The sequence below is a fragment of the Enhydra lutris genome, unplaced genomic scaffold (assembly GCF_002288905.1).
Source record: "Enhydra lutris kenyoni isolate GAN:26980312 unplaced genomic scaffold, ASM228890v2 scaffoldscaffold76, whole genome shotgun sequence".
NCBI classification, from domain to species: Eukaryota; Metazoa; Chordata; class Mammalia; order Carnivora; family Mustelidae; genus Enhydra; species Enhydra lutris.
The window spans coordinates 2360369-2387036 of NW_019154160.1; the positions used below are offsets into that span (position 1 = coordinate 2360369).

A 26668-nucleotide genomic window follows, 5' to 3' on the forward strand; every position below is an offset into this window, starting at 1 on the left:
GTATAACATGCAAAATCTGTGCTCATTGACTGTTTCTTGTGAATCAGTACGACTTCTAGTCAACACCAGGCTATTAGCACTTAAATTTCTAGGGAGTCAAAAGCTGTATGTGGATTTTCAGCTGTACGGCATGGTGGTGGGCGCAGTGGTGGTGAGCAGCCCTAACCCCCCACGCTGTTTCTGGGTCAACTATATACACAAGTATCAGATAATCATGTTGTATGCCTGGAATTAGTATAATGTTATACGTCAATTATGTCTCAATTAAAAAAAGAAGAAGAAAATTAGACTAAGAAATGTAAGACCAAATTTTGTTTTCTGAAAAGTTGGGACACCTATTAAAGTCACGTGTTAGTGACAGTGAGCAATGGTACATGTTTGGTTGATGGACTCCAAGTCAGTGAAGGACAGAAAGCCCCAGAGGAGCCCCCGTGCCCTGGGGGAAGGCTTACGCTGTATCGCTCGGAGCCGAGGGATAACTGTGGGGCTGCTGGGTGGGCTGGAGCCGTTGCTGTTCACACTCTTCCGTTTGTCCAAGTTGGGAGAGGCCTGGACGGTGATTTTATGCTGGAAGTCTGTTGGACAGGCAAAGAAGTGAGAATTGAGAGTTCATGGTTTTAGGCTCTATTCACAGGCACTTTGTCAGTACAAAACAATAAGAGCAAAATATGCCAGAGGGTAAGAAGCAGGTATCTCTGGGTCTGTTTCTTGGTTTCCTTCTTATCTTCCATTCAGGGCTCGAGAGTCAATAATAATCAGAGTTTACAAGGGTGCCTGGGTGGCTCAGTCGGTTGAGTGTCTACCTTCAGCCCGGGTCATGATCCTGGGGTCCTGAAATCGAGTCCCACATCAGGCTCCCTGCTCAGCGGGGAGTCTGCTCCTCCCTCTGCCTCCCTCTGTCTCTCATGAATAAATAAAATCTTTCAAAAAAATAATCGGAGTCTAGGATATGTTAGGTATAGTCAGACACCCAGGCACAGACCAATGGGACATTACTGAGTACTTGTAGAACCTAACCATCTTCTAGGAAGGAACGTGACCTTGGTGTGGTCTAACACAGTGGAAAACAAATTTGAAAGAGGAGACACTGTGGATTTCAGTGAGTCCTGGTTCTGCTACAGACCATCTAGGGACCTCAAACCGGTAAGGAACCCTCTGAGCTCATCTCTGCTACTGTTGGACAGAAACAACCAATACATCACATCTCTGCTGTGGTAATTAAAACAGAAAATGCTGGCTCTAGGGGGTCTGGAACATGCTACTCCCCAAAACCTTCCCTTAACCTATTACATTTCTCCACAACCGTCTACTCTTCATCAAACCCAGTAGAAGAACACTCCGGTCTGTTTCTTTAGGTCTTCATTTCCTTATGAAGTCTCCCCTGTCACATCAAACTTATGTTAAATAATTTTTTATGCTTCCCGCCCCATTAATCCACCTTTGACAGTTTGACTTTCAGACCCAAACGGGGACCCTAAGAGGGTCAAGGAAAACTCCCCCAACCTTGCCCCGGTTAAAAGCATTCCACAGTCCTAGGACCTAACGGTCACACGGACAGCTGTCATGAAACTGCAGCCAACGACTAGGAATTAGCGGTCACCAGAGTGGAAGAGGAGAGTGTCTGGGAGAACTCTGTCAGCTGTTGGAAAGTCATCAAAACCTCAGGCGCAGGTAAAAGAAATTACTCCAGTGCACTGCGGGGCTGAACCTTTGGATTTTCTAGTGGCTGTTTTTACAGCTCGGTGGGGGCAGAGGTTAACTGGTAGGTTCTGTCTGGTGGTGATGCAAACAATTTCTGTCTGGTGTGAAAGACAATCCCAAAGGTTATGGCTTGTGGCCACACTGGGCACTAACCCTGTTTATATTTAACCTAGAAATCTAACTCTAACGTTTCCTTATTCAACTGCCCATAGATATGTAGCTCCTCAAACTCCCACTGAAACCAATTTTAGCTGGTTGTCCTAATTATTGGCGAGTTGGATAAAAATCTTTGACACGCGTTCATTTCATATTGGCAAGAGAGCTATGATTTTCCTTTTAGAAGACTGTACTTTACACTTTAAAGGACTTGAAAGAACCACCTAGTGTTTGACATGCGGAAGAGCTGGAACCCGGCAGTCAGACGTGTCTCCGCTCGTCCCTGCTGCGCATCCGGAAATGTGTAACATTGTCTTCTTCTCCCTGACCCTCCGCATCTGAGCGCACATAACGTATCGTGTCAGTCCCGCGCTCCAGATTCACCAGAGAGCTCTAGTTGAGAAGCTTGTACGCCAGCTTCTGGAAGCAGCAGACTCCGTGTGTCAATCCCAGCCTTGCGCTTGGCAGCCACATGAATTTTCAGGAGGCATCTCAGTTGTCTCCACATACAAAAATGGAAAGTAAATCACAATTTCTACTCTGCAGGACAGCGCTGAACAATTAACTAGAAAGTATAGAGAACACTCGGCTCGGGGCTCGGGACAGAAGCTGCAGTGATGCATGTCGGTGACTCTTTCTGTTCTCCGCCCACCACTGCCACTGCCATGCCGCGCTGGAGGAGCTGCCGCAGCTCCCTTCCCAGCTTCCCGTGTCTGCCCTGGGTCCCTCGGGTCTAGCTCACAGCAGCCAGATGCATTTTAAAAATGTATGCCAGCCCACAGCATCCCCCTGCTGACAAGTCTTCAAAGGTTCTGCATTACTTAAGTGACAGAGATCAAAGTTGTTACATGCCGTGTAGGGCCCTCAAATCTGAGTCTGGGTTCTTCGTGCCTCCCACCTCCTGCTGCCCTGTTCTCCCGTCACTTGCTGTGGTCTGAACTGGGGGGTCAGCAAACTTTACTGTAAAGTGACACAGAGGAAATGTTTTAAACACTGTGGGCCACATGGCCTCTGTTACAGGTACTCAAATCTGCCGATCTCGTGAGCAATTGGTCGTACACGATACATACATGTGTTCCAATACAACTTTATTTATGGAAATGGCAATTTAAATTTCATATCATGTTCACATGCCATGACATATTGGTCTTCTTTTCGAGTGTTTAAAAGTGCATAAACCATTGAACCGTTTTGTGGGCTGCACAGAATGGATGGGGGGCTGCCCCCGGACAAACCACAGTGGTCTTTTTTAGTTCCTGGAAGGAACCAAGCCTTCTCTGCCTGTGCTCGCTGCCTGTTCTCTTCCTCCTCCTCTGTATTCAGTCAATTCCTAACTTCAAGTCTCATTTTATTTTTTTTTTTATTTTTAGATTTTATTTATTTATTTGCCAGAGAGAGAGATCATAAGCAGGCAGAGGCAGGCAGAGAGAGATGGGGAAGCAGGCTCCCCGTTGAGCAGAGAGCCCGATGCGGGGCTCGATCCCAGGACCCTGAGATCATGACCTGAGCTGAAGGCAGAGGCTTAACCCACTGAGCCACCCAGGCGCCCCTCAAGTCTCATTTTAAATGTTACCTCGTTAGGATGACTTCTATGCTCTCCTTAGAGCAGGTGACACCTTTCAGCTAATCACTGTCATATGACCCTTCTCTCATCGTAGTTCATAATCTTAGTGAGTAAATGAGTATTTAATTATTTGCTTTGGTCTCATTCCCCTGCCCCAGGACAACGTCAGCTCTTGGGGCAGGGGCCAGAAACCTCCACCACGGCAGCACCCCACTGCGGGCTGGCACACTGCCCCGCCCAGAAAAGCTACTAAGGAAATCTTTGCTGAGTCAATATTTTCTCTGCTTAAGATTATAAATAACATAAGGGCAGAAATCCTGTTTATTTTCTCGTAATCCCTGCTACTTGATCATGGTACAAGAAAGCGGTGTAAGGTTTTGCAGTAGAATCAAACTGGAGCTTACGGTTGATGGCTGGAATGTAGCTAGCAGGGTGCGCGGTGGTTTGGAAGACAAAGCGAGGGGAAATGAAGGAGCAGGTAGGCGGCTCCTCCCGTCTACCAAGTAAGAAAAATGAAAGATCTGACCTAAGTGGAGAATGGATGCAAGAGAGCAGTTTAGCAGGACATGGTGACGGACTGGATTTGGTGGGGGAGGGGGGAAAAGTAAAAGAAAGAATTACCCTTACCCATAGACACAAAAGAGTTTATTTTAGATTGAAGTACTTTGTGAAGGTTCAGCTAGCCCCGTGACATGTCAGAACATTCTGGAAAAAAATCGTCCAGGAGACGCCAGCCCTCAGAACAGGAGGGCCAAAAGCGGGTGTGTTCTTGCCATCCTCAGAACTAGAGAACCAAGTGACAGCATGTGAACCAGAGACCAAGGGGAACAGATGATGGCAGGGTAACTGGCACAGAACGTCAGTAAGACCAAGGAGGAGTAGCAAAGACACAAAACTGGATTTCAATGATACCTAAGCTTCAGAGTGCTTCTGATTTTCTAAAAAAAAAAAAAAAAAAACCCTAATTTCTCTCTCTCAAAAAAAGGGCACTCTTGATCTTTTTAAACATAAAATGCTTTTTATTATAAATATCCTTGTCCCTATAAAGTGGAGAAAGGTTGACTCTGTCCCCATTATGCATTTAGGAAACAGGCTGGTGTTATTTTTCTTTGAACTTGAGAGAACAGTTTTCTCATGGCAGGTTATCGTGAGGTCCACAGGCTTTGGGGTAAAACCTACACTAATACTTTTATTGGCAATGTGTCATGATAGTCTCAGCGGGAATGATCGTTTTGGCCCTGAAAGTAGTCGCATTTGCGTGTGCATGCACTGACTCTCACATTTGCACACGAGGCAGATGACTGGGCGGGCTTTCGGCATCGCTGAGTGGCTGAAATTGGAACGCCATAGTTTCAGAAACCTACCAACTTCTGAAGGCTTCAAAGCCTCTTGGCCTTGTTTTATATGTTCTAAAAACATAACTTTGGTTTAAGATAAGCATAATGCAGAGTGAATGATAGAAAGTGGTCACAATAGGAAAATATCTACCACGATCACGTTTTCTTCCTACAGATTCCAAGAATTCATAAAATATAACTTAAAAACTCTTGTCTTAGATTATGTTTCCTCCTTTTATAAGCATCTATCCTTATTTGGTCAGGGCTCCATGAAGGATTGCCAGTGCGAGGAACTACAGTTGAGTTTTCTAGCAGTACGTCATCATAGCTATAAACAGCAATAAGACAAAAGTTATCCTCAGTGATTCTTAAGGACAAAATTATGCTGCGATAACTATTCACACTTAATAACAAGGTTATGAAAGAGGCACAGGCACAGATACCAAAAACCAGTCTGTAGGAGTCTCAGATATGTTTCTGAGAAAATTTTTATGCTAGTTGAACATGGAGAAAATTCCTGCAAGAGGTTGGAGGGATTTGGTACACTGAAAGGAAAGTGTCACTGCCATTCAACCTACTGCCAGTGTTTCTTCCTTAGTAGTGTACCATTCAGTAGTACTAACATTTGGTAACTCAAGGAAATTTCTAGCAGACAGTAACTTTCTTGAACTTAAGGCATGAGTAACTGCTTTTACTTCTATACTAAGCCAAATTCCCAAAGGAGAAAAATAAGTATTGTTAGGGTTCATTCTTCTCCTTGAATCTTTGGATATGTATCCTGCTTTGGGACATTGTGCAAGTAAATTGTGTGTGTGTCTGTGTATGTGTGTGTGTGTACAAAGAGTTGGGGGATTCTTTTTTTTTTTTAATAATTTTTTTTAAACATTTTATTTATTTATTTGAGAGAAGAGAGAGACAGTGAGAGAGAGCATGAGCGAGGAGAAGGTCAGAGAGAGAAGCAGACTCCCCGTGGAGCTGGGAGCCTGATGCGGGACTCGATCCCAGGACTCCAGGATCATGACCTGAGCTGAAGGCAGTCACTCAACCAACTGAGCCACTCAGGCACCCGAGTTGGGGGATTCTAAACAAAAACAGTTTCCATGGTGGTAACAGTGTGACAACAATGTAGCACCACCTTGTGGCCAGAAGAGGTACATACCATACTAAATCACAGCAACTGAATTTCATTCCTTCAGGTGGATTCCGATTATAGCAGGTTTTGGGGGATATGGTTTTAAATGGAATCATTTATTAAGTGCCACGAGGTAAATAAATGTGTAACTAAAATTCTCAGAGAGAGAAAAGCCAAATAGTGCAATTCAGGAATAATAGAAATCTAAATGTATATAATATACAATATAATATATAAAATATTAAAAAATAGGTATTTATATATACTATATAAAATATAAAATAATATAAATCTAAAAATAGTCAAATGCACTCAATCTCCTTGGAATGAATATGAATATTGGCCAAACACGATTTGAGAAGAAAAGCAGGAGCAAAAGTGAACTCAGGAATCCTGAGATATGTACTTTAATCATCTGGCCGCTGAAGATGAAAGGATCCGTGGAATGATTTAATTTTTTTCTCCCAAATTTATTCTCCATCAACTTCTTATTGGCCAGCTCCCGAATCAGTGAATTGTAATCAGGGTAACATAGTCACCACACAGATAGAAGGCTGCTATAGCTAAGAACTCGAGAAAATGCACATGGAGTGCTTCTCTGGATTTTTCTATCATCTACACTTGAAAGCAGAAGCCTCATCATAAATAAAATAGGCTATTTTAAATTATGTCTGACATACAAAATAGCACAGTCCATGGTCCCCCAAGTTACCCTTTGGCTAAAAAGCAAACATCAGAAGAGAACCTGAAAAAGTATATTTTTTTCTCCCCCAGAGAGGTCAGGTATAAAATGAGTAAGGAGCCACAGCCTATCCTCACTTCAGTAAACCAAATAATCAATAATGTATACTGTATACTGACGGCCACATATCAGCGATTTTCTGATCAACTGAGGGTTTCTGCAATAACCTGGAAGATCACATTGTTTTGCAAGCCTTCCAGTACTTTGTAATTAGCAATTTTACAAGACAATTTATACATACTTTACATATAAAACCAAGCTATTGATACAGCTATTTAAAATCAGTTTCCATGCCATTAACAAACAGCTTAGGACAACATTAGCATCCTTAAAGGGACTCCATAATATACAGGGAGAAGTGGAGACATAAGGAGAACAGATAAATAGATATTTAGTGCACATTCCATGAAAATGCAGCCAGCTCTCATTCCGTCACCATGTCACCATTCTTCCCCAGTATTAGGAGAATCACAAAGTATGGTGGTGGGGGAAGGGGGATGCGGTTTTTCCTTAAATCAAGTATACCATGTATATTAAAGAATGTAATTTTACAAACTGATCTATGTTTGCTATTTTCTATTCTGTTTAGTTTCTTCTAACGTATTACAACGTTTAAAACTGTCACAATGTTTTAAAATCCAGGAGGTATAAAAATGAACCAGTAAATGTAGAGATGACAGGCAAACAATTAAAGTACTCGATGTATTTTGTTGAAGCTGCGAATAGCATCTTCAATGCCTCAAGTAAACTTAGTTACCAGATGACATCGTAGATCTTTGTGGAAGCAACTAAGTAACGAACTAGCAGTAATTCTGTTGTTCAGGAATTTTTCACCACGCCATGCAATGCTGGTTCAGTGCCATGAACTAAAAAGGAATTCTCCTTTAATTTCAAAAGGAGTAAATCTATGAATCCATTTACAGCCAAGCACACCCAGAGCTAACTTCTCAGGACACAATGTGCTGTAAGGCACGACTGATGCTTTTCGCACGTGAACGTGACCATGAGTTGGGTCATTATGTTATGACCACGAACTGAAGCAAACAAGTGAAGATACTTATTCAAGTAATGTGGGTTTTTTTTTTTTCAATTTATACTCTTAAGATTTTATTCCTTTATTTGAAAGAGAGAGAGAGAGAAAGAGAGATCACAAGCAGGGGAGAGGGGCAGAGGGAGAAGCAGACTCTGCACTGAGCAGGGAGCCTGAGGCAGGACTTGATCCCAGGATCCTGGGATCACTACCTGAGCCAAAGGAGGCAGATGCTTAACTGACAGAGCCCCCCAGGCGCCCTTCACGTAATGTTTTGCAATCTCAAGTCTCCCACTCTTCCCGGTGTTAGAGAAGCAAAGCCGACTTCGGGGCTGACATTCAAAACTCTTATGAAACAGGAGGACGAAAATCATACCTGAAGGTAAACTGATTCGATGGCCATCTTTGAGCTTCAGTCGACTTCTCCTGAACTTTCCCTTCCTCTTCTTGACATTGGGCTTCTCCTGGTTTAACTGGAATATCAAAATGTTGAGCTCCCGCTCCAGCACGTCAATCTCCCGCTCCGCGAGCTGCTGCTCCCGCCGCCTGAGCAGCGCCTCCTGGGACTTCTGCTGGAGTGCGGCTCGGGTCAGCTCCTCCTCTCGGGACCGCAGCTCCTGGGCAGAGAGCACACCTGCTGTGAGCGAGAAGCAGGGGCTCCTGCCCTTCAGCCCACCCCCTGGCCCCTCCAGTCCTCCTGGGACAGATCCCCTGGCAGTCAGGACAGTCAGAGCGGAGATCTTTCTAGCACAGCACTTAGACGACAGCTAAAGCCTTGCATGGGTTCCATCAAGTGCTCTCAGCCTTTGGTCTTCAAAAGGCATCACAGATTTTTTACAGCTGATTTGAACATTTCTCTCTCATCTCTGGCCTTTATAAATCACCTGACATACAAAATGTACATTAACGTGGAGCAACAAAATATAGGTGGGAACGATCTTTTTCCAAATAAAGCCCAAAGTCTTTAAGAATTTGCATAGAGATTGAAACATCATGGAGGCGAGGTTAAAGGAAAAACAAAGCTGATGTGTTCAAAGTCAGCTGGAGGCCCATCAGAATTGAAAATGAGCATCTCTAAAATAAGTCAATGGGAAATGAACTTTTTAGGACCCCGTGGGTGAATGCAAACTATCACGTTACAGGCAGATCTCATGTATGAGCTCACAACATCCCGCTGCCCCAGTGCCTCCTGACTAGAGTCTAGCTTCCTCTTGGTTGGGTTTCAGAATTATTTAACGTTATAGAAAAATCTATGAATTGAAGCATATAGTTAATCCTTGAACAACATGGTTTTAGGAGCACTGACCCTCCCCCCACCGTGCCATCTAAAATCTATAAATAACTTTTGACTCCCCAAAAACTTAACCACTAATCACAGCCTACTGAAGCCTTAGTGAGGACATAGTCTATTAACATGTATTCTGTATGTTGTATGCATCAGACAGTGTATTCTTACAACAAACTAAACTAGAGAAAAGAAAATGTTATTAACAAAATGAAGAGAAAATACATTCACAGCGCTGTATTTATTGGAAAAAGCCATGTATAAGTGGACCCACATAGTTCAAACCCATGTCATTCAAGGGTCAACTGTACTTTTGTTCCTATTAGGAAAAAGTATTCAATAGTAAAACCAAGAGCTCTACAAAGTTTTCAAATCACACTTCCATTCTTTTTTCATTTCTATAACATGATCCGTCCTTCACCAGAGACATAAATGGTCTTTTCAGGGCTGAGCTACTTTCTCTCCTTGATTACCTGCTACTAAATCAAGCTCTCACACAGAAATCAAGGCATTTGCAAGCTTTCATTTACACTGCTCCAGAGAATTTAATCGTAGACCATCCTAAAACCAAGATCTTTGTTAGAAACCGTAGACGCCTTCTCAGGTGGAGCTTCGGGCCGGGAGCTCTGAGCATCGGGCAGACATGGCGCACGTTTATAAGCAGGCCACTTTGCACAGCCCACCTCAGGAACACTGACGCATGAAAGGACACTACAAAACAAAGCGCCTGGGAGAAACCAGAGCTGAACTATGGGACTAACAGGTTGACTGAAGTCCACTAGTCCCTTGGACTTTTTGCAGGTGGGCTCAAAGAATATTTGGAGGTTATTCATTGGTACCATTATCATAGAGGAAAACACAGAAGACCCTCCTTCCACAAATAAACATCGTAATATCAAGAAGAGACTAGAGAGCTCTAAAAAAACGAAACAAAAAATTAATCAGATCAAACTAATCCTGAATTTACTGTATTGACCAAAGTGGGCTGAAATTCACCTTTGAAACATTCTTTAAATTTATTTTTTTCTAAACAAACTTCATAAAATTGCAAAAGCAAAAATTTACTTAAAACCAACTAGGGCAATTCAAGTCACTTCTGGTGATATGTACCAACTGCTTCTTATTTACAAGCAGACCAGTATTTTTTTAATTACATTACTCCGGACATAAATTACTATTTATTACAAGAAAAGGAAAAAAAAAAAGAAAATAGTACATATTAGAAAAAAAATCCTGGAATCTGTTATTTAATTGATGGACTTCTCCAACCAGTTTGTCCAAACTGGAGATATTACCATCGTCTATTTGGGGACAGAGGACACCTTCCAGTCAACTTCCAATGTCTAACTCATTACTATCTGCTCTTTTCTTAAGATAGGACTTTTCAGTGGTGTTGATAACAATCCAATTAACTATTGCGAAATGAAATGGCATGAGGAACAGATAAGGGCAGCAAATTCAATTAGGTATTTTGTGTGTTACTCCTACAAAACCTGAAGAAGGAACCATGCTTAATTCCAGGTCCCCAGGCTAAAATGTGAATCCCCGGCAATGGCTTTACAAATTAAAAAAAAAAAAAAAAAAAAAATCCCTTGCCCAAGACTTCGCAAGAGAAAAAATAAAAAGATCAAAAAGAAAGCAGCCAAAGTACTCTTCCTTCTGAATAAATTTAAAAAAAACATTCAAAAGTAAAAGACAAAAAAAGGCCTGGGGTTTTAGAACCCCTTTGAATACACTGAAATTATGAACCACACACAAAAATTCTTTTGGTTGCTGAGATTTCTAGGCAGTAATATTTGTTTAATTGCTTGGCACGGGCCATTCTAGTAATGGCAAACCCGGATTCCTGGCAGTGGATGTTAATCATTAACGGTGACATGCCTTCTAATAGTGCTTCAAAAACAGGTGCATGCTGCCACCCAATGCACAAAGACGGACCCATGAAGATAAGAGGCCAGGAATTTAGGGAGGAACGGCTATGTGTGGAGGCTGCAGTTTACTGAGTAACGCAGAGCACGCCAAGTTACTGACCATTAATTCCAAGTCTGACGCCTCCTACCTTAAGCAATCAGTGAATAAGAAAGGGAGATAGTGCACGTACGCTGTGCCTTTGACTCTGTCTAAAAAGACACAGTTAGAAACCTCTGAGGACAAAAAGAAAGCATTAAATATTCTCTTTAATTTTAGTCAGAGGCTCACGAGATGACATGAATGCTGTATTTTCAAGGGGCACCGCACCGAAAGAATATAGGGAGAAAAAGCAAAGGTTCCTCCAGAGGATAGCTCCGAAGTGTACCCAAAGAATAATAAAGAAACTACTATAAAGCCCCAGAATGGTGAAAGAGCAGACATGCATTCCTGAAGCACGCTTCTTGACTTTTATACCACATACATAGTAACAATTAACTCACTGGGTATGCTTCTACCCTGCGGTGTCATAAATAATTATCAACAATTTAAAATAAATAAGTGAAATAAATAAAAATCAGCATTATTAATAATATCACCTCTAAATTGTAAATCCTGTGATTTCTTTTATTTTTCTTCAAAGTCCACTCCCATGCCCCAAATCTTTTTTATTTTTGCTATTTAAACATCTAATCTTGGAATTCCCGAGAACAATTTGGTAAAGTGTAAAAAGAAAAAAAAAGTCAGTATTTTCTCTATTACACTAAGTCAACAAAATGTATTAAAGTTTCCCAAAAAACGTAGTAATAATATCACAGAAAGTGATCCTTCGACTCAACGTAAGATTTACCGAGAAACCCGGTCAGGTCATTTTCAAGCATTTTATTGCTCAGGGGAGCCCAGTTTCCTGCCTGTCTGGCCCAGGGAATGGTGTGGCTGCTGGCACCTGCTTGGGTTCGAATTAAAACCACCACTTTCCTCAGCACTTGCCAAGTGCTGGGCACTGCTCTGAGCACTCTGCACCTAGCACTCTGTGAGTTTCCCGGCACCCCCGGGAGACAGCAGCCTTCCCGTGACGGTGGGCGGGGGAGCCCTGGGTCAGCAAATGGTAGAGCCCTGATTCCAGCCAGCTGCCGGGCTCCAGTCACCACTTTGCTGGACTGCTAAAGATTTTGGCTCTCTGCTACAAATGTGTATTGACAAAAGGGCCGGGGGTCTGTCACACTTTTTAGAATCCTGTTGAGATATCCCCTTGGGGCTGGGACGCTTGCATCCCCGGAGGGAAGGAAGCTGAACACAGTCTGCCCCACCACTGTCACTGTGGGCTCTAAGTGTCAGAAAGTTGGTGGTTCTGAGACGTTTAAATCCTGGGAGCTTTCACCTGGGAAGTCCTACTTCCAAACTCTGAAACAACAGGAAGCATAGTCCCCCCATTTCAAGATCCTCCAGTATTCCAGGGTAGCCCCCCAAAGCACCACCCCCTTTGGTACCCCTACTGTTCTTTGCCCACACTGGATGGGTTCCCAGGTCCTTCCCTGCTTTTCAGGCCATCTTCCTTGTGGGGCTCTTTAAAACCCAGTGCTGACAATCAAACCCACCATCTAAGGTTGCATTAGCCTGTTTTCTATATTTTTTAAAATATTTTTATTTATTTGTCAGAGAGAGAGAGAGAGAGCAAGGGGAGAGGCAGGCAGAGAGAGAAGTAGGCTCCCCGCCGAGCAAGGAGCCCAATGTGGGACTCGATTCCAGGACCCTGGAACCATGACCTGAGCCAAAGGTAGCCGCTTAACCAACTGAGCCACCCAGGCGTCCCTGCCTGTTTTATATTTTTAAACTCACAAAATACTGAAAGATCTAAGAAGGGACTGAATTACCTACACATTTACTACTTGAAAAAAATGACTTTAGGGGAAAAAATGACTAACAGTTTACATATTTCTCTTTAGTCTTTATTATAATCATTTAAAATCATGAAATATTTAAAATATACTACAATTAAAATAGCAAATAACCATGCACTCACCATCAATATTTAAGAGATGCTAAGTTTTTTATTTGTTTTTTAAAGATTTTATTTATTTGACAGACAGAGATCACAAGTAGGCAGAGAGGCAGACAGAGAGAGGAAGGGAAGCAGAGTCCCCACTGAGCAAGAGAGCCTGATGCGGGGCTGGATCCCAGGACCCTGGAATCATGACCTGAGCCGAAGGCAGAGGCTTTAACCCACTGAGCCACCCAGGCGCCCCCCCAGATGCTAAGTTTTTAAGCTGATCCATCTCAGGTCTGCTGCAGGCTGACATGCAGGGACTCTAATCTTCTCCCTTCCCCCCTGCAGATCTGCTAAGCCTCAGCTGCTTTCTGTCCTTCCCTTATCTGTACCTTCAGTCTTTTTGTACATCTGAGTGGTGGTGTTTTGTAAACGTACGTAAATGGCATCTAATGTAACTATTTTTCCGCAACTTGCTTTTTCCGCTCCATCTTCTGTTTGAGATTTCTCCACGTTGAAACATGCAGCTAGAATTCATTGGTTTTAACTAGTTTGCAGATTTCCACTGAATCAATACACAGCGGTTGGGGTGTCTCTTCGCTGTTAGGGATACGGACGGAGGCTGTTCCCAGGTTTTCGTTCTCACAAACCACGCTGACGTGAACAACAAAAATTTCCCTGTGCATGCGTGTGGGACTCTCTCAAGAACATACTAGCAGAAGTCAGACAGCGGAGTTGTACACCGCTTCGATGGCACAAGACTCAAAACAGGCTTATAATACACCTTTTAAATTCCCTTTTACAGGAATAATGTGATAAGGATAATAGGAGCATATTAAAAAATATTATGCAGGTTAATTTACCTCCTATCTGCCTTGTGCTGAGTACTTTTTTCAGTGCTGTGGATAGAAATGAGCAAGAACGGGGCAGCACAGCAGACAAACTCACTGCCAAGCAGAAAAGGCAAACCAAGGACAATGAAGCATGCGAACGGTAATCCGGCAGGACTCAGCACAGCCCTGACGAGGGAGATGTGGGATGCCAGGACACAGTCCATCCAGTGAGTCCCGGTAAGAGAACAGAGCTGGGCAGCACTAACCGTCAAGGAGCCGGCACCCATGAAGTGGGACCAAAAGTGAGGGAGGGGACAGTCTTCTGGACAGAGAAGAGAATTTACACCAAGACCTACGGTCAAGAGCATGGCATCAGAGGAACCAAAATTAATTCAGTATGATTGTGACAAAGTGTCCTAAATCTGTCAGGACAAAGGAAATTCATAAGGAAAGGGACTGGCCATTGAAGGAGGATGCTCAGATCTGCACCGGAAGTGGTGGTGAGGGGAGCAGCAGGGAGGCGGTGAGTGAGGACCACGGGGACGAGGGCAGGGATTCCCACTGATGGGCTCTGTCACATAGGAGACCACCAGAAACATCTTCCAAGAACTCTAGTCTGGATAGCTATGAGAACAGCAATCCCATTATTAAAAAAAAATTTAATTATTTTATTTTATTTTTTATTTTTTTAATTTAATTTAATTTAAATTTGAAGAGTAGGTTCTGACTTCAGTGTCTCTTGGGAAAGGGATGCCAAGATACATAGCCGGCCCGTCTTAAAAACTTGTCAGTGAGATCCCAAATCCCTAGCCTGGCCTTCTAAGGACCTCGAGGATACAGACTGTCATATCCCTCTTTGTACCCCAGGACTCTAACACTGCTCCCAGCCCACAGTGCACAGTCAACACATTTGCTGGGGAAAACAAAACAATAACAAAATGTAACCTTGAAATTGAGACCAACGTCCCCATAGACACATTTTTAAATTACATGTATTTTTAAGAAAACAAGTTGCACCTTGGGGAATACCTACGACAAGCCTTGTATAAATTCCCAGTTCAGCAAGACAACGGTAGACGTCAGCGGCTCAAGAGCAGAATGTGGGCCTACGTTGTCTTGGTATCGCCACAATACTGTGGCAATAGTTTCTCTAACTCAAGAAAGGCTTACGCACATATACTCACACCACAACTTGCTAGTCCCGCTCCTGCCCTGACCTTTGCACTTGGGCTGACTGCAGGCCTTTGAGATGTAAAAGTCTAGAGATGTAACACAGCCCGCTACAGAAGGCCAAGTAGCTTTACCGTGGGGTAAACAGGAATGGGCCCGTGGACTCTATTGAGCAAAGCACTACCGCCTTCTTCAAGAGAATTCTACCATTTTAGAATCACAAATGTATGAGGCATAAAAATTCCTCCCTGAACAATGACACGGCTTCATAAAGGTTAGCGAGAGCCTGCAATGTTGGACTTTGTCCGGACACTGACTGCACATACAACAGAATTTAACCTGTTGAACAATTACACACTCAAGCAGAATAAACCTTGATTCATGGAAACACTCAAGTGCTACAAAGGTGTCTTTAAAAAAGTGAGGACTGCTGCTGTAGCACAGAGCCCGGCAGTCCGTGACGGTGGGTCCTTCAGGGCTGTAAGCCTGGTCCGTCACCAGGGGGGACCATGCGACCTGAACTCACTCCCCAACCATCTGCCTTCTGATCCCGTGTGCCCTCCTGTCTCACGTGTCACTGCACATGGTGGCAGCCTTGCCACGTTTAACATGTATGTTTATTTTGTGCTGCTTCTTAAAATATACAAACCAACCAGAGCTTAACTCATCATATTAAAAGTTCAAAAATTACACACTCTCCCAGTTTCTCTGACAAAGCAATGCTTTGGAGATAAAAGGTTGGGTGTAGGGGAGGGGGGTTGGGGAGGAGGAGGGCTAGCATAAAAAAAGGCTTTAACCAAAAACTGTAAAAAGACACCTTTCATTTTTTTTTTTAGCTGTATTATGTGAGTCACCATACAAAAAGACACTTTCAGACAAAATGTGACTACTGAATATAGAATATTATGAGATACCAAGAATTGCAATTGCTTTTTAAGGTAATAATGGCAAAAAAGTTATTTCTAAAATTCTTACCAGTTAGAGATGCATATTGAGGACTTAAAGGTAAAATGACATGAGTCGAGGATTTAATTTAAGGTACCCCATTTTTAAAAAATGATGATAATGGGAAAAAAGATGAACAAAATGACAAAATATTGACAATTACTGAAGTTGGTTAATTTATCCAAAGGGCTTAGTATGCTATTCTCTTCTTTTTAAAAATTTGTTTTACTTTTTAAAAATTCCCCTAATAAAATGTTTTCCATAATCTTCACAAATGTGGGTACATTACGCAACGACAGATTGCTCACCTTCTCCTTTGTTCTCAGTTCATCGAACATTTGTTGAATTTCCAGCTTCCAGTCATCTTGCATGGAATGAAAAGATTCTTGAGGCATTTCGGTCATAACCGTCCCTTCAATAGCTGTCAGTTGTTCAAGAATTAAGGCAAATGAAGGACGAATGTGGGGGTCTTGTTGCCAGCACTCTAAAATCAACAAGAACCACATTAATTCCATTTCTCAGCATAGTTTGGATTATCAGCCCATGCTGATGGTGTCTGCTGGAGATTTTAAAAGCCAACTGATAATGGTTTTGAAAGTTTTATTCTACACAGTGACCAGGTCGGTGGCATGCATAATATTTACTATTAGATAAGGCTCCTGTTGTTTATCTTCTAGGACGTTAATATGTGGGTGTGGGCCGTTCATGCCTTACAGTGAACTCTGTTTCAGGAGCCTAGGCTGCTCTAGCCAGGGGATGTACAGGTGCAGAGTTCTAGAACTTGACCCAAGAAAACTAAAGTTTCTAAAAGGTTATAATCACAAGAGAGGTTCTAAGAAATGGCCTAATAATGAAGGAAGGTAATTAGCTGCTTGCAAAAGGAGTCAGTTAATTTTTAAAAGACAAGAATGAAATAGATAAGGTCATGGCAAAACCGTGCTGGTTAGGATCATAAAACATTTTTGATCATGAGGTAGAATTTAAAATAGCAGAATGGAACCAACTAAGCTCTGTCTTTGAGTGCTACTGGTGTACTTGGTGAAAACTTCATTACCAGTTGTCCAAATTTTGTACATAACCGAGTCACTGATACAACTAGATGGGTTTTTAAAAAGTAACTTAATCCCTCAGTACTTTACCTTACATCTTAGAGTGAAGAAAAGGTTTCTAATTCATAAAACAGTATAGTTGCTTACAAGCATTTGTATATTAGAATCCTAGAAATTACTTTTTTTCATTTCATTTATTTATTTAACAGAGGGGGGGGGGACACAGCAAGAGAGGGAACACAAGCAGGGGGTGTGGGAGAGGGAGAAGCAGGCTCTCCACTAAGCAGGGAGCCTGATCCGGGGCTCGATCCCAGGAGCCCGGGATCATGACCTAAGCCGAAGGCAGATACCCAAAGACCGAGCCATCCAGGTAACCCTAGAATCCTAGAAATTACTCTTTCGCTTAAAAAAATAGACAGGGTACCTGGGTAGCTGAGTGGATTAAGCCTCTGCCTTCAGCTCAGGACATGATCTCAGGGTCTTGGGATCGAGCCCCACATCAGGTTCTCTGCTCAGCAGGCAGCCTGCTTCCCCCTCTCTCTCTCTGCCTGCCTCTCTGCCTCCTTGTGATCTCTCTCTCTGTGTCAAATAAATAAATAAAATCTTTAAAAAAAAAGCCCTTAAAAAAAAAATAGACAGACGTTCTCCTGAGTGAGTCCCGTTGCCTCCACAGACACACAGAAACTGAGGTGCACAAATACCTTTCATGAGCTTGGCAAACGGCTCCGGGCAGGTGGATGGAATGGGCAAAGTAAGCTTATTGACGGCCACCCCATAGGCCACGGCGAGCCCGTCGATGCCACGGTAGGGGACTTCTCCCGTGAGCAGCTCCCACAGCAGGACTCCATAGCTGCAAAGTAAAATTGCCATAAAGTCACATGGGTTAAATGATGTCTGTTCCTTACAACCTAAGTGGTGGGATAAATGCATCAGAGCCCTCATCCAGCTCTGATTAAGAATCTTTTCTTCCAACAAAACCCTTAAGTGGCACTTACCCCAAGATGGGAGGGGGGCGAACCCCTTTCAGCGAACCTCCCAAACCCATGTATGTACACACCTTCCCAGAAGTCAGTTATGCATTCATGACAGGAAGTGAAACTATCCACAATATTGCTGAATAGTTACTGACAAATAAATCTGCAGGGGCCTCCTTGGGCCGCAAGTTGGACAAAACACCTCTTCTTTGTAACTTTGTATCCATTATTACCTTAGTTTCCCTTTATCCTCTTCAAAGCATAAAGTATAAATTATCTTTTGTTAATACATAAAATAACACTCACTCCAGACATCCCATGAGATTTTAAATGGAAACACACAGGCATATAACCAACAGTCGTATTTATTTGCTTTACTTCTACTAACATAATTCGTACAGTCCAATTTACTTTTCTAATTTTTGAAAACATCATTAGATTTAAGTTTTTTAAAAGTCTGAAATTTAGAGTAGTAACTTGATTCTCATTTCTTATGTTTGTTGCTTACATAGAACATTAAAGCATCGTTTTAAAGAGAGCAGACAGAAGGCAGTAAAATACGCCTAAAGGAAAGGCAGAACAGCTCAAAATAACGCCAAAAAAAGCATTGAAATTTGGCTATGGAATTGATGTCTGAGTCTCCTTTGATTACCTCCTGATCTAAAGGGATGTGGATACTCGGAGCATCTCGGCTATAATAGGACAAGCTGTCTCTGCAAGACCTGGTCTGGAAAGAGCTGGAAGCTCTCCAGACTCCAGGTTCAGGCCACCCCAGATGTGACAGCCTCTCATTTAAAGACCTCGCCATTAGAGCCAGTGGGAATCTAGACTATCTACTGAAGACGTTCAGAATAAAAATGTAGAAATGACATAATGTGCCCAGTCAGTGGGGTCTGGGGATCCTCCCGATGATGTTCTACCAGCTCTGAGTGAAGGTGTATGAGTCCCGAGGGCCCTCAGTCCAGCTCCTTCCCTGAGCAGGTGGAGTAACAGGGCACCTGGTAAGACAGCCAAAAGACAGCTGGATCTGGAAGCTCAAGACTTGACCTTGGTTTCGGCTCAGGTCATTATTTCAGGGTCATGAGTTCGAGTCCCATGTCAGGCTCTAGACTCAGCACAGAGTTTGCTTGAGTTTCTCTCTCCCTCTGCCTCTGTTCCTCCCTACCCCATGCTCACATACCGTCTCAAGTAAATAAATCTTGCAAAGGAAAGGAGAGGAAAGGAAAAGAAAGGAGAAAAGAGGAGGGGAGGGAAGGGAAGGATCACTACTTACTAGCTACGTTTCCACTCACAAAGGCCTTAACAGCTGATTGTGAAGTAGGTGATCTATTCAGTAATAGCGATGTCTACTCTACCATCTCAAAGCACTGTGTTACATTGAAAAAAGAGAGAATATATAATACGGTGCTTTTAAATTATATAACGCTATAACTATTAACAATTAAGTTGAAACCAGTATTTTCCAAAGGTAATTACCAGTTTAGGTTCTTAAAAGTTATCTACATTATGGTGCCTTAGCAGAGACACTTTAATTGCGAGAATAAGTAAATGTAACTCATAGATCAATTAACAAAAATCACCTCAGAGCAGGAGATATAAAACTCCTGCAGATAACTGAAAACTGTCTAAATTCAAAGCCACTTCCTTGCTCTTCTCATTAGCACATAACAAAACTAAAATAATAACAACAGCATAACTTTGTTTCTTGGGAGTTTCAGCAAACGAATAACTCAAAACAGGTCATGTTTCTAGAGAGCAGAGGGCTTACGTTAAAAACTCATATGGAGAAAAAAAACAACATGGAAAAAATAGAACTATTTTGATGGGACTATTTGCAGAATGTAATGCATTTTCTCCGAACCTGGGCAGGATACAATATAAATAAGGCTGTCTCCGAAGAACTCAGACAGCTTGCGACTACGGAAGGGCTGTGCTTGCAGGAACCTGGCTCCCAGGCCTGGGATGCTGAGTATAGCTACTGACTAGCTTTATAACCCCGAGGAAAGGTCCTAATGTCCCTGTGCCTTGGTTACCTGCTCTGCGGAAGTGCAGTCATCTCAGGAGATACTGTGAAAATTCAGTGACAGCTCTGTTACTTTGTGCTGTAGTAACCATGAAGGAGGAAGAAGGGCGAGAAACGATCAGTGAACACGCTAGTTAACGTTCTAGTCCGTATGCTAGTCCACCAGTCCGCTGCGCAGAGAATCGTAACCTTTCTTGAATGAAATCGTTTTTATGTGAATGTTATAACAGGAGATTCTAAAGCAAAGAAGTGTGTAATTCAGAAGGGGGGGGAGGGGGAGACTTCCCACCCTTTGCATCCTGACACCCCAGGGCTCCAATGTGCTTTACTGGATTAATGCATTCTCCAGGTGGGTGGGGATGCTTGGCTCCACAACCAGGTGGCTCTAGACGTCAGTAGTTTCTACTCCTTTCCACGGAATTTCATGCTTTTTTTTCTTCCTAACACCTATTTTGTTTTCAGCTGCCAACTTTTACCAACTTAGCAACCCTCTCCCCTCTTCCAATTAGCTGCTTTTACTGAAAATCGGACAACTGAACTTGTAAAACAGAAATAAACAGATTTGGGAATAATCAATGAAACTAAAGGGCAGCCTACGGAATGGGAGGAGATACTTGCAAATGACAAATCTGATAAAGGGTTAACGTCCAAAACTATAAAGAACTTATCAAACTCAACGCCCCCCCCCAAAAATCCAATTAAGAAATGAAATGGACAGAAGAGATGAATAGTCATTTTTCCAAAGAAGACATCCAGAGGGCCAACAGACCCATGAAAAGATGGCCAACATCATTCATCATCAGGGAAATACAGATCAAAAATCACGATGAGATACCACCTCACACCTGTCAGAAGGGAGAAAATTACTAACACAGGAAACAACAGGTATTGGCGAGGTTGTGGAAAAAGGGGAAACTCTTACACCGCTGGTGGGAATGCAAGCTGGTGCAGCCACTCTGAAAAACAGTATGGAGGTTCCTTAAAAAGTTAAAAATATAACTATCCTATGATCCAGCAATTGTACTACTGGGTATTTCCCCAAAGGATACAAAAATACAGATTCAAAGGGGTACATGTACCCCAATGTTTACAGCCGCATTATCAACGAAGCCAAGCTGTGGAAAGAGCCCAAGTGCCCATCAGCTGATGAATGGATAAAGATGCGGTGTATGTATACAATGCAATATTACTCAGCCTTCAAAAAATGAAATCTTGCCCTTTGCAATGAGGTGGATGGAGCTATGCTAAGCGAAATAAGTCAGAGAAAGAAAAATGCCATATGATTTCAGTCATATGTAGAATTTAGGAAAAAAAACAGATGAAGATATGGGAAAAAGAAAAAAATGAGAGAGGGGGGAAGCAAACCATAAGAGATCCCTTTAAAAAAAAAAAAAGGTTTTATTTATTTATTTGACACAGAGAGAGAGAGAAAGTGAGTGAGAGACTACAAGCCAGGGGAGAGGCAGAGAGAAAGGGAAAAGCAGGTTTCCCACTAAGCCGGAAGCCCGATGTGGGGCTTGATCCCAGGACCCTAGGATCGTGACCAGAGGCAAGGGCAGACCCTTAACGACTGAGCCACCCAGGCACCATAAGAGACTCTTGAGGATAGAAGACAAACTGAGGGTTGACAGAGGGAGGTGGGTGGGGGAGGGGCTTGATGGGTGATGGGCATTAAGGAGGGCACTTGTGATGAGCACTGGGTGTTACGGGTAAGTGATGAATCCCTCAATTCTACTCCTGAAATCAAAATAAATGAATAAATAATAAAAAATATTTATTGATATGCAATCACCATTAAAAAAAAAGAAAGAAACAGATTTTGAGAGAAGATCTCTCCAATGAACGTACAGAAGAAAAAGCCTGTATTCTCTGTTCCGCTCGATTCCTGAAAACTCTGGGACTCATCTACAGGGAGTGCGGCAACCAGTTCCTGCAGCCGTCTACAAGAGCGAAAAGTGGGGTGCTTACCTCCAGATGTCACTTCCCTTAGAAAACAGGGAAGACTTGATGACTTCCGGTGCCATCCAGGCATAGGTGCCCGCTGCACTCATCTTGGTCGTCCTGTGCCATTCTCTCGCCAGCCCAAAATCTGTAATCTTCAACGTTTTATTGCAGAAATCATCGTGCTCTATCTTCTCAAGCAGCAAAACTAAAAAAAAAAAAAAAAAAATCAAAGGTGGGCTATTTTCATATTGTTAAAATTTTCTGGTCACACTGTTTCCTTGATATCGAAGGCACAACCTTCAGCTCAGTCAGCAGCGTAAATGAGAATGGGCTTGTGTTCTGCCATCTTGCCTTACATTATCTGTGCCATAATCTTTACTGGGTCACTGGTGCCTGCAGTTACAAGTTTAAAAAAAAAAAAAAAATCAACATTGCTTAGCACTCTATGAATGCTTCTCTTGAGAGAAAGTAAATGATTTCTAGGGGCAAGAAACATTACTGAGGCATCACGGATGGGGTCAGAAGTCTGTGAGAGTTTCCCTGGTAAGAATACATTGTTTTCTTCCTATAAGTTAGGTCCTGATTTAAATGCAGAGCCCTTTCATTTTCTTTTTTTATTACGTTCAGTTAGCTGGCATATAGTACATCATCAGTTCTTGTTAGCTGTGTGTGAGCTTTTTCTACCGAAGGTATTCAAGAGTATCACAGGCAGGTGACTCGACACCATAAATTATTATTAAATAGGATCTTAGAGTAAACTTGCAAAATGCTTAGAGATTTTTAACTCATAAAGTGTTTTATGAGCTAGGATTGCTTTACTAAAGCTCAAAATATAGCAGGAAGCAGAAACTTTAGAGAAATGTCATCCGGACAGTAGTTTTCCTCACCCCCCAGCCTCCTGACAAAATACAGATCCCTCGAGAGCCACTTCTGGTAGCAGAACTCCCACCACAATCCCCGCCAAAGTCACCTCTGACTTCTCCACCAGACAGTTAGCTCTGAGAGAGTGAGTGTATGAAAGAGAGAGAGAGAGAGGAAGCTGGTATGGATGGGAGGACGATGGGGACAGACATGTTCAATTCTCATTCGTAGTCACCTGTCCACTCCGTGTCTCATCTTATTCAGAGCAGGAGCTGAAGGCTCTCAAACAAACACAACATGCACATTTTTTTTTTTTTTTTAAGATTTTACTTATTTGACAGAGAGAGATCACAAGTAGGCAGAGAGGCAGGCAGAGAGAGAGGGGGAAACAGGCTCCCTGGAAAGCAGAGAGCCTGGTGTGGGGTTCGATCCCAGGACCCTGGGATCAGGACGTGAGCGGAAAGTAGAGGCTTTGACCCACTGAGCCACCCAGGCGCCCAACACACACATTCTTATACTTGCCCTGTGCTCATGCTAGTCCCACCTAATACAAATGACAACAAATATAGTAAGAGAGTTGCTAACAAATGCAGAGTTTTCCTGTATGCCTTGCACACATCCATGATTTCATTCAATCGTCATAAAAATCCCAAGGGATGGGCCTTCATTATCTGAAGACAATCAGTACCAAAAAAATAAAGCCACAGAATGAATCCACTGAAACAGTAATCCAAATTTCATTGTAAACAAGGCAAACGGAGTATTGTTATTCAGGTTTTATCTTAAAAAATAAAATGAAAATAAGTCTTTTTCATCATTTGGTTTTTTAAAGAAAGGATGTTTACATCATTGTTGTAACCATGTGCTAACTCTTGGAAGGATAAAAACAAAACACACAGGGGATGTCCTTTAGAATAAATTATCCAAACAAAACTGAAGCAAGGCATAAGACATTCTCCTTTTTTGATTTTTGGAACATGATCCTAAAAAGGACCATTTTCCCAGATGTTAGTTATAAGAATAACGAGCATTTACCAAGTACATTCATTCTGTGTGTCAAATGCACTTAACAGCTATTTCAATCATGAAATCCACACCGCAGTACAATAGGTATTTACTATTTACTATTCTGTGCTTCACAGATAAGGGAGCCGAGACACAGGTGTTGCGCAAGCGTCCAAGGTCACGGCTGAGGAGCAGCGATGCTCTTGAAGCAGTCTGACCCCAGAGACACACACTCCTAACCACGGTGGCATTGCTTGGAGGGTGGCTTTTATCAGGTTCTCAGGAGAGCTTTCTGTATCTGTTGGAAATATCTCTCCATTCAGGTGCCTGTTCTGTTCTTTCTGATTTCCTATCGTTGCAAGATCACCACCTGATCCCCGTGGAGGGACTGCAGGGTGGTGAGGAAGGACGTGCACTGCTTGGCCACACTGCTTGGTTCAGATTCCCCGCTTCTGTTTCTTTGCCTGTCGCAGGAATCATGATAGCGAGGTTGTAGGGAGCAAGAGATGAATATATAACAGTGTTTGAAAGAGTGTTTTGTGCCGGGCACACACGCACGCGCACACACGTACACGCACACACCCCCTTTATCAATACGTTTAAAAGTGTTATTAGTAATACATCTTTCCAAATCACTTTCATGGACTTCAGGGAATCCTCTTATCTTTCCCAAGACTTGAAATTTCACTCTGCAATGGATTCGTATTGTGTTTGCATCATATCGTCAAATATTTATACTATTAAATGGTCATAAAAGTCGAAGAGTTAATGCAACTGGAGAGAGCCAACACTAGATTTCAACAGGAAGAGGTGTTTGAGTGGGGACTGGCACAGGTTGCCAATACTGAATGATTACTGCTGTGTTGTAACATTTCTTTCCCCACCTGACGTTCAAACTGTGGGATTTAGAGAGCAAGGCCCCCCGCTCTACTTTCACATCCGTTACGTAGATGGCAGTTCAGCTTTAAGACGGTTTATGTGCCTGCCCATGGCCACACAGTTGGGAAGCAGCAAGGCCAAAATTCTACTGTTTCTCCTGCTTATAATCTCAACACTATACTATAAAGAGAAGGATGGAGGGGGGCTGGTGGGGAGACTCACTTCCGTTTGGAACAGCCTCTTATGCTTTCTGTGCATCTATACTGTACCTATTCTCAAGGCCCGGCTGCCTTGGGAAAACCTTGTGGGGCAGCCTACAAAATAGTGACTATTTCGTCTTCCCGGTCAGTCATCACCCACGTATTACGTTGTTTTGTCCGTTATTTTTTTGTATAAGACTTATTGCCCTAAATCATATACGAAACTACCTAATCCTAGGAGCTGCACTTTACAGGTTTCCCCTGTGTCCCTCTACATTGACTGCTCCATGGAAGCATGGACAATAGTGATAATTGCCACCAGTGCCTACACGGAGAACACTGCCTCCCACTTACCGGTCCTCTTCTACGGTAGTCGTTTCACACGCTGGACATCGCATTTCACCCTCACACAGTTCTGTGAGGTGGGGATCGTCATCTCCAGCTTACAGTCTGGATATGTGATCCAAAGCGCGTGGCTACAACTCAGAGCCAGGTTCCAGACCCCATGGGCAGACGGCTTCCCCAGCCTTCCGCAAAACTGAGAACGCTGCCAGTTGCAGGAAGGGAGCAAAAGGACCCAGTATTTCATTTTGCAGATTGCTTAAAAGATTAATTTTGAACTTCCCTTCCTTCCAGATCAGCTTAGGGCATATTTCTTTCTCACTCCTTACTCTTATATGAAGAAAAGCAAAACATCTAGTCCTTGAAAACCCTAAGTACTTAAGCCACAGAAACAAACAAAAAAATCAAATAATCAAATAATCGCAGTGTGACATTTTCCCACTTATAACACTGCTAATTTCACTTTTAAACAACGGTTATTTTTACCACCAAAAAGAACCCCAAATCAATGATCAAAATGGCCTGTAGTTCTATCAACCTTTGTTTTCCAAGACATTTTCGCGTGTGTCCTTCACTCTTACAAACATCCACCTAGGGGGGCTTGAGGAAGCACTGATTAAAACAGGCATAAAAATCCGACTGTCCCTCCCCAGGCCCCAGGAAGGCCTGGCAGCCCTTGAGAAGCAAAGTCCAAGAATGCCCCCAGATAAGTGAAAACAGAGATAAAAGTGAGAACTAACAACAAAACATTTAAAACTAATCACTTTCTAAATAAATGTCAGGGCACAACGTGCTATGAGCAGCCTTTGTATCGATGGTTTCCGAGAGTCCCTCCCCCGACGCCCACCCCAGTCCAGATTTCCACGGGAGCTAAGTGCATCCACACTTTGCACAGAAAACAAGTTAAAATAACACTGTGATTGCCAAGCGTTTAGAGTTCCATGAAAGGCCCATTGTTTCAGATTCTATTTCAGAGGTGTTCGGCAGAATTCCTGAAATTCCTTATCTTTTGGGCAAAGTGACCGAAACCAAAAATAGCCAGTGTCCCGACAGGTAGCTTCAGGCACCTGGCCAGGTTTCAGCCTGGGGACTCCGGGTTGGCAGCCAACTTCCGCTTCCTGCTGTGCCCCAGGAAGGGCCCCAGCACACCGGCCCGCCACCAGAAGGTATAATGTACAGACCAGGCACATAAACTTTTTTTGGCCACAGAAATGGTAAAATTCTTGTGGGTAACCTAGCGACGGGTGTTGGAGCCCCCTTTTGTGAGACTTCAGTGAAGATTTTTGACCCTTGTTAGCCCTGTTCTCGAACAATCAGCCTTTACAACCTTGTACTTACTCTACTTATTCAACCATGAGGCACATGGTTTCTCCGGCTCCTTTGAAGTTCCACACTGCTATTTTCAGAATTATAGCATATAATGTATATATTTTTTTAAAAGCAATCATGCTGTATCCGTTCTATTTTCTCAACATTTATGGGATTGCTGTGTCCAAATTCCATTTGAGGCAAATGGGTTAGTTTCAATTAATCTTTAACTAAGAATATATTATAAAAAAAAAGGAGTAAGGAAGCAAATGGGTTTGAGGAAAAGCAAAATG

At 42.7% G+C, this 26668-nt stretch overlaps 1 protein-coding gene across 1 annotated transcript in view; it reads right to left on the reverse strand.

The window, feature by feature from the left end:
* The window catches only part of LOC111160520 (mitogen-activated protein kinase kinase kinase 21), a 53558-nt gene that overhangs the window by 15716 nt on the left and 11174 nt on the right, over nt 1-26668 (reverse strand). The window contains exons 2-6 of the mRNA XM_022523677.1: nt 21805-21985; nt 17541-17689; nt 16099-16274; nt 8039-8279; nt 453-575 (exon numbers count right to left, since the gene is read on the reverse strand). Coding sequence (XP_022379385.1) covers nt 453-575; nt 8039-8279; nt 16099-16274; nt 17541-17689; nt 21805-21985 — 870 coding nt within the window. The remainder of the gene's footprint in view (nt 1-452; nt 576-8038; nt 8280-16098; nt 16275-17540; nt 17690-21804; nt 21986-26668) is intronic.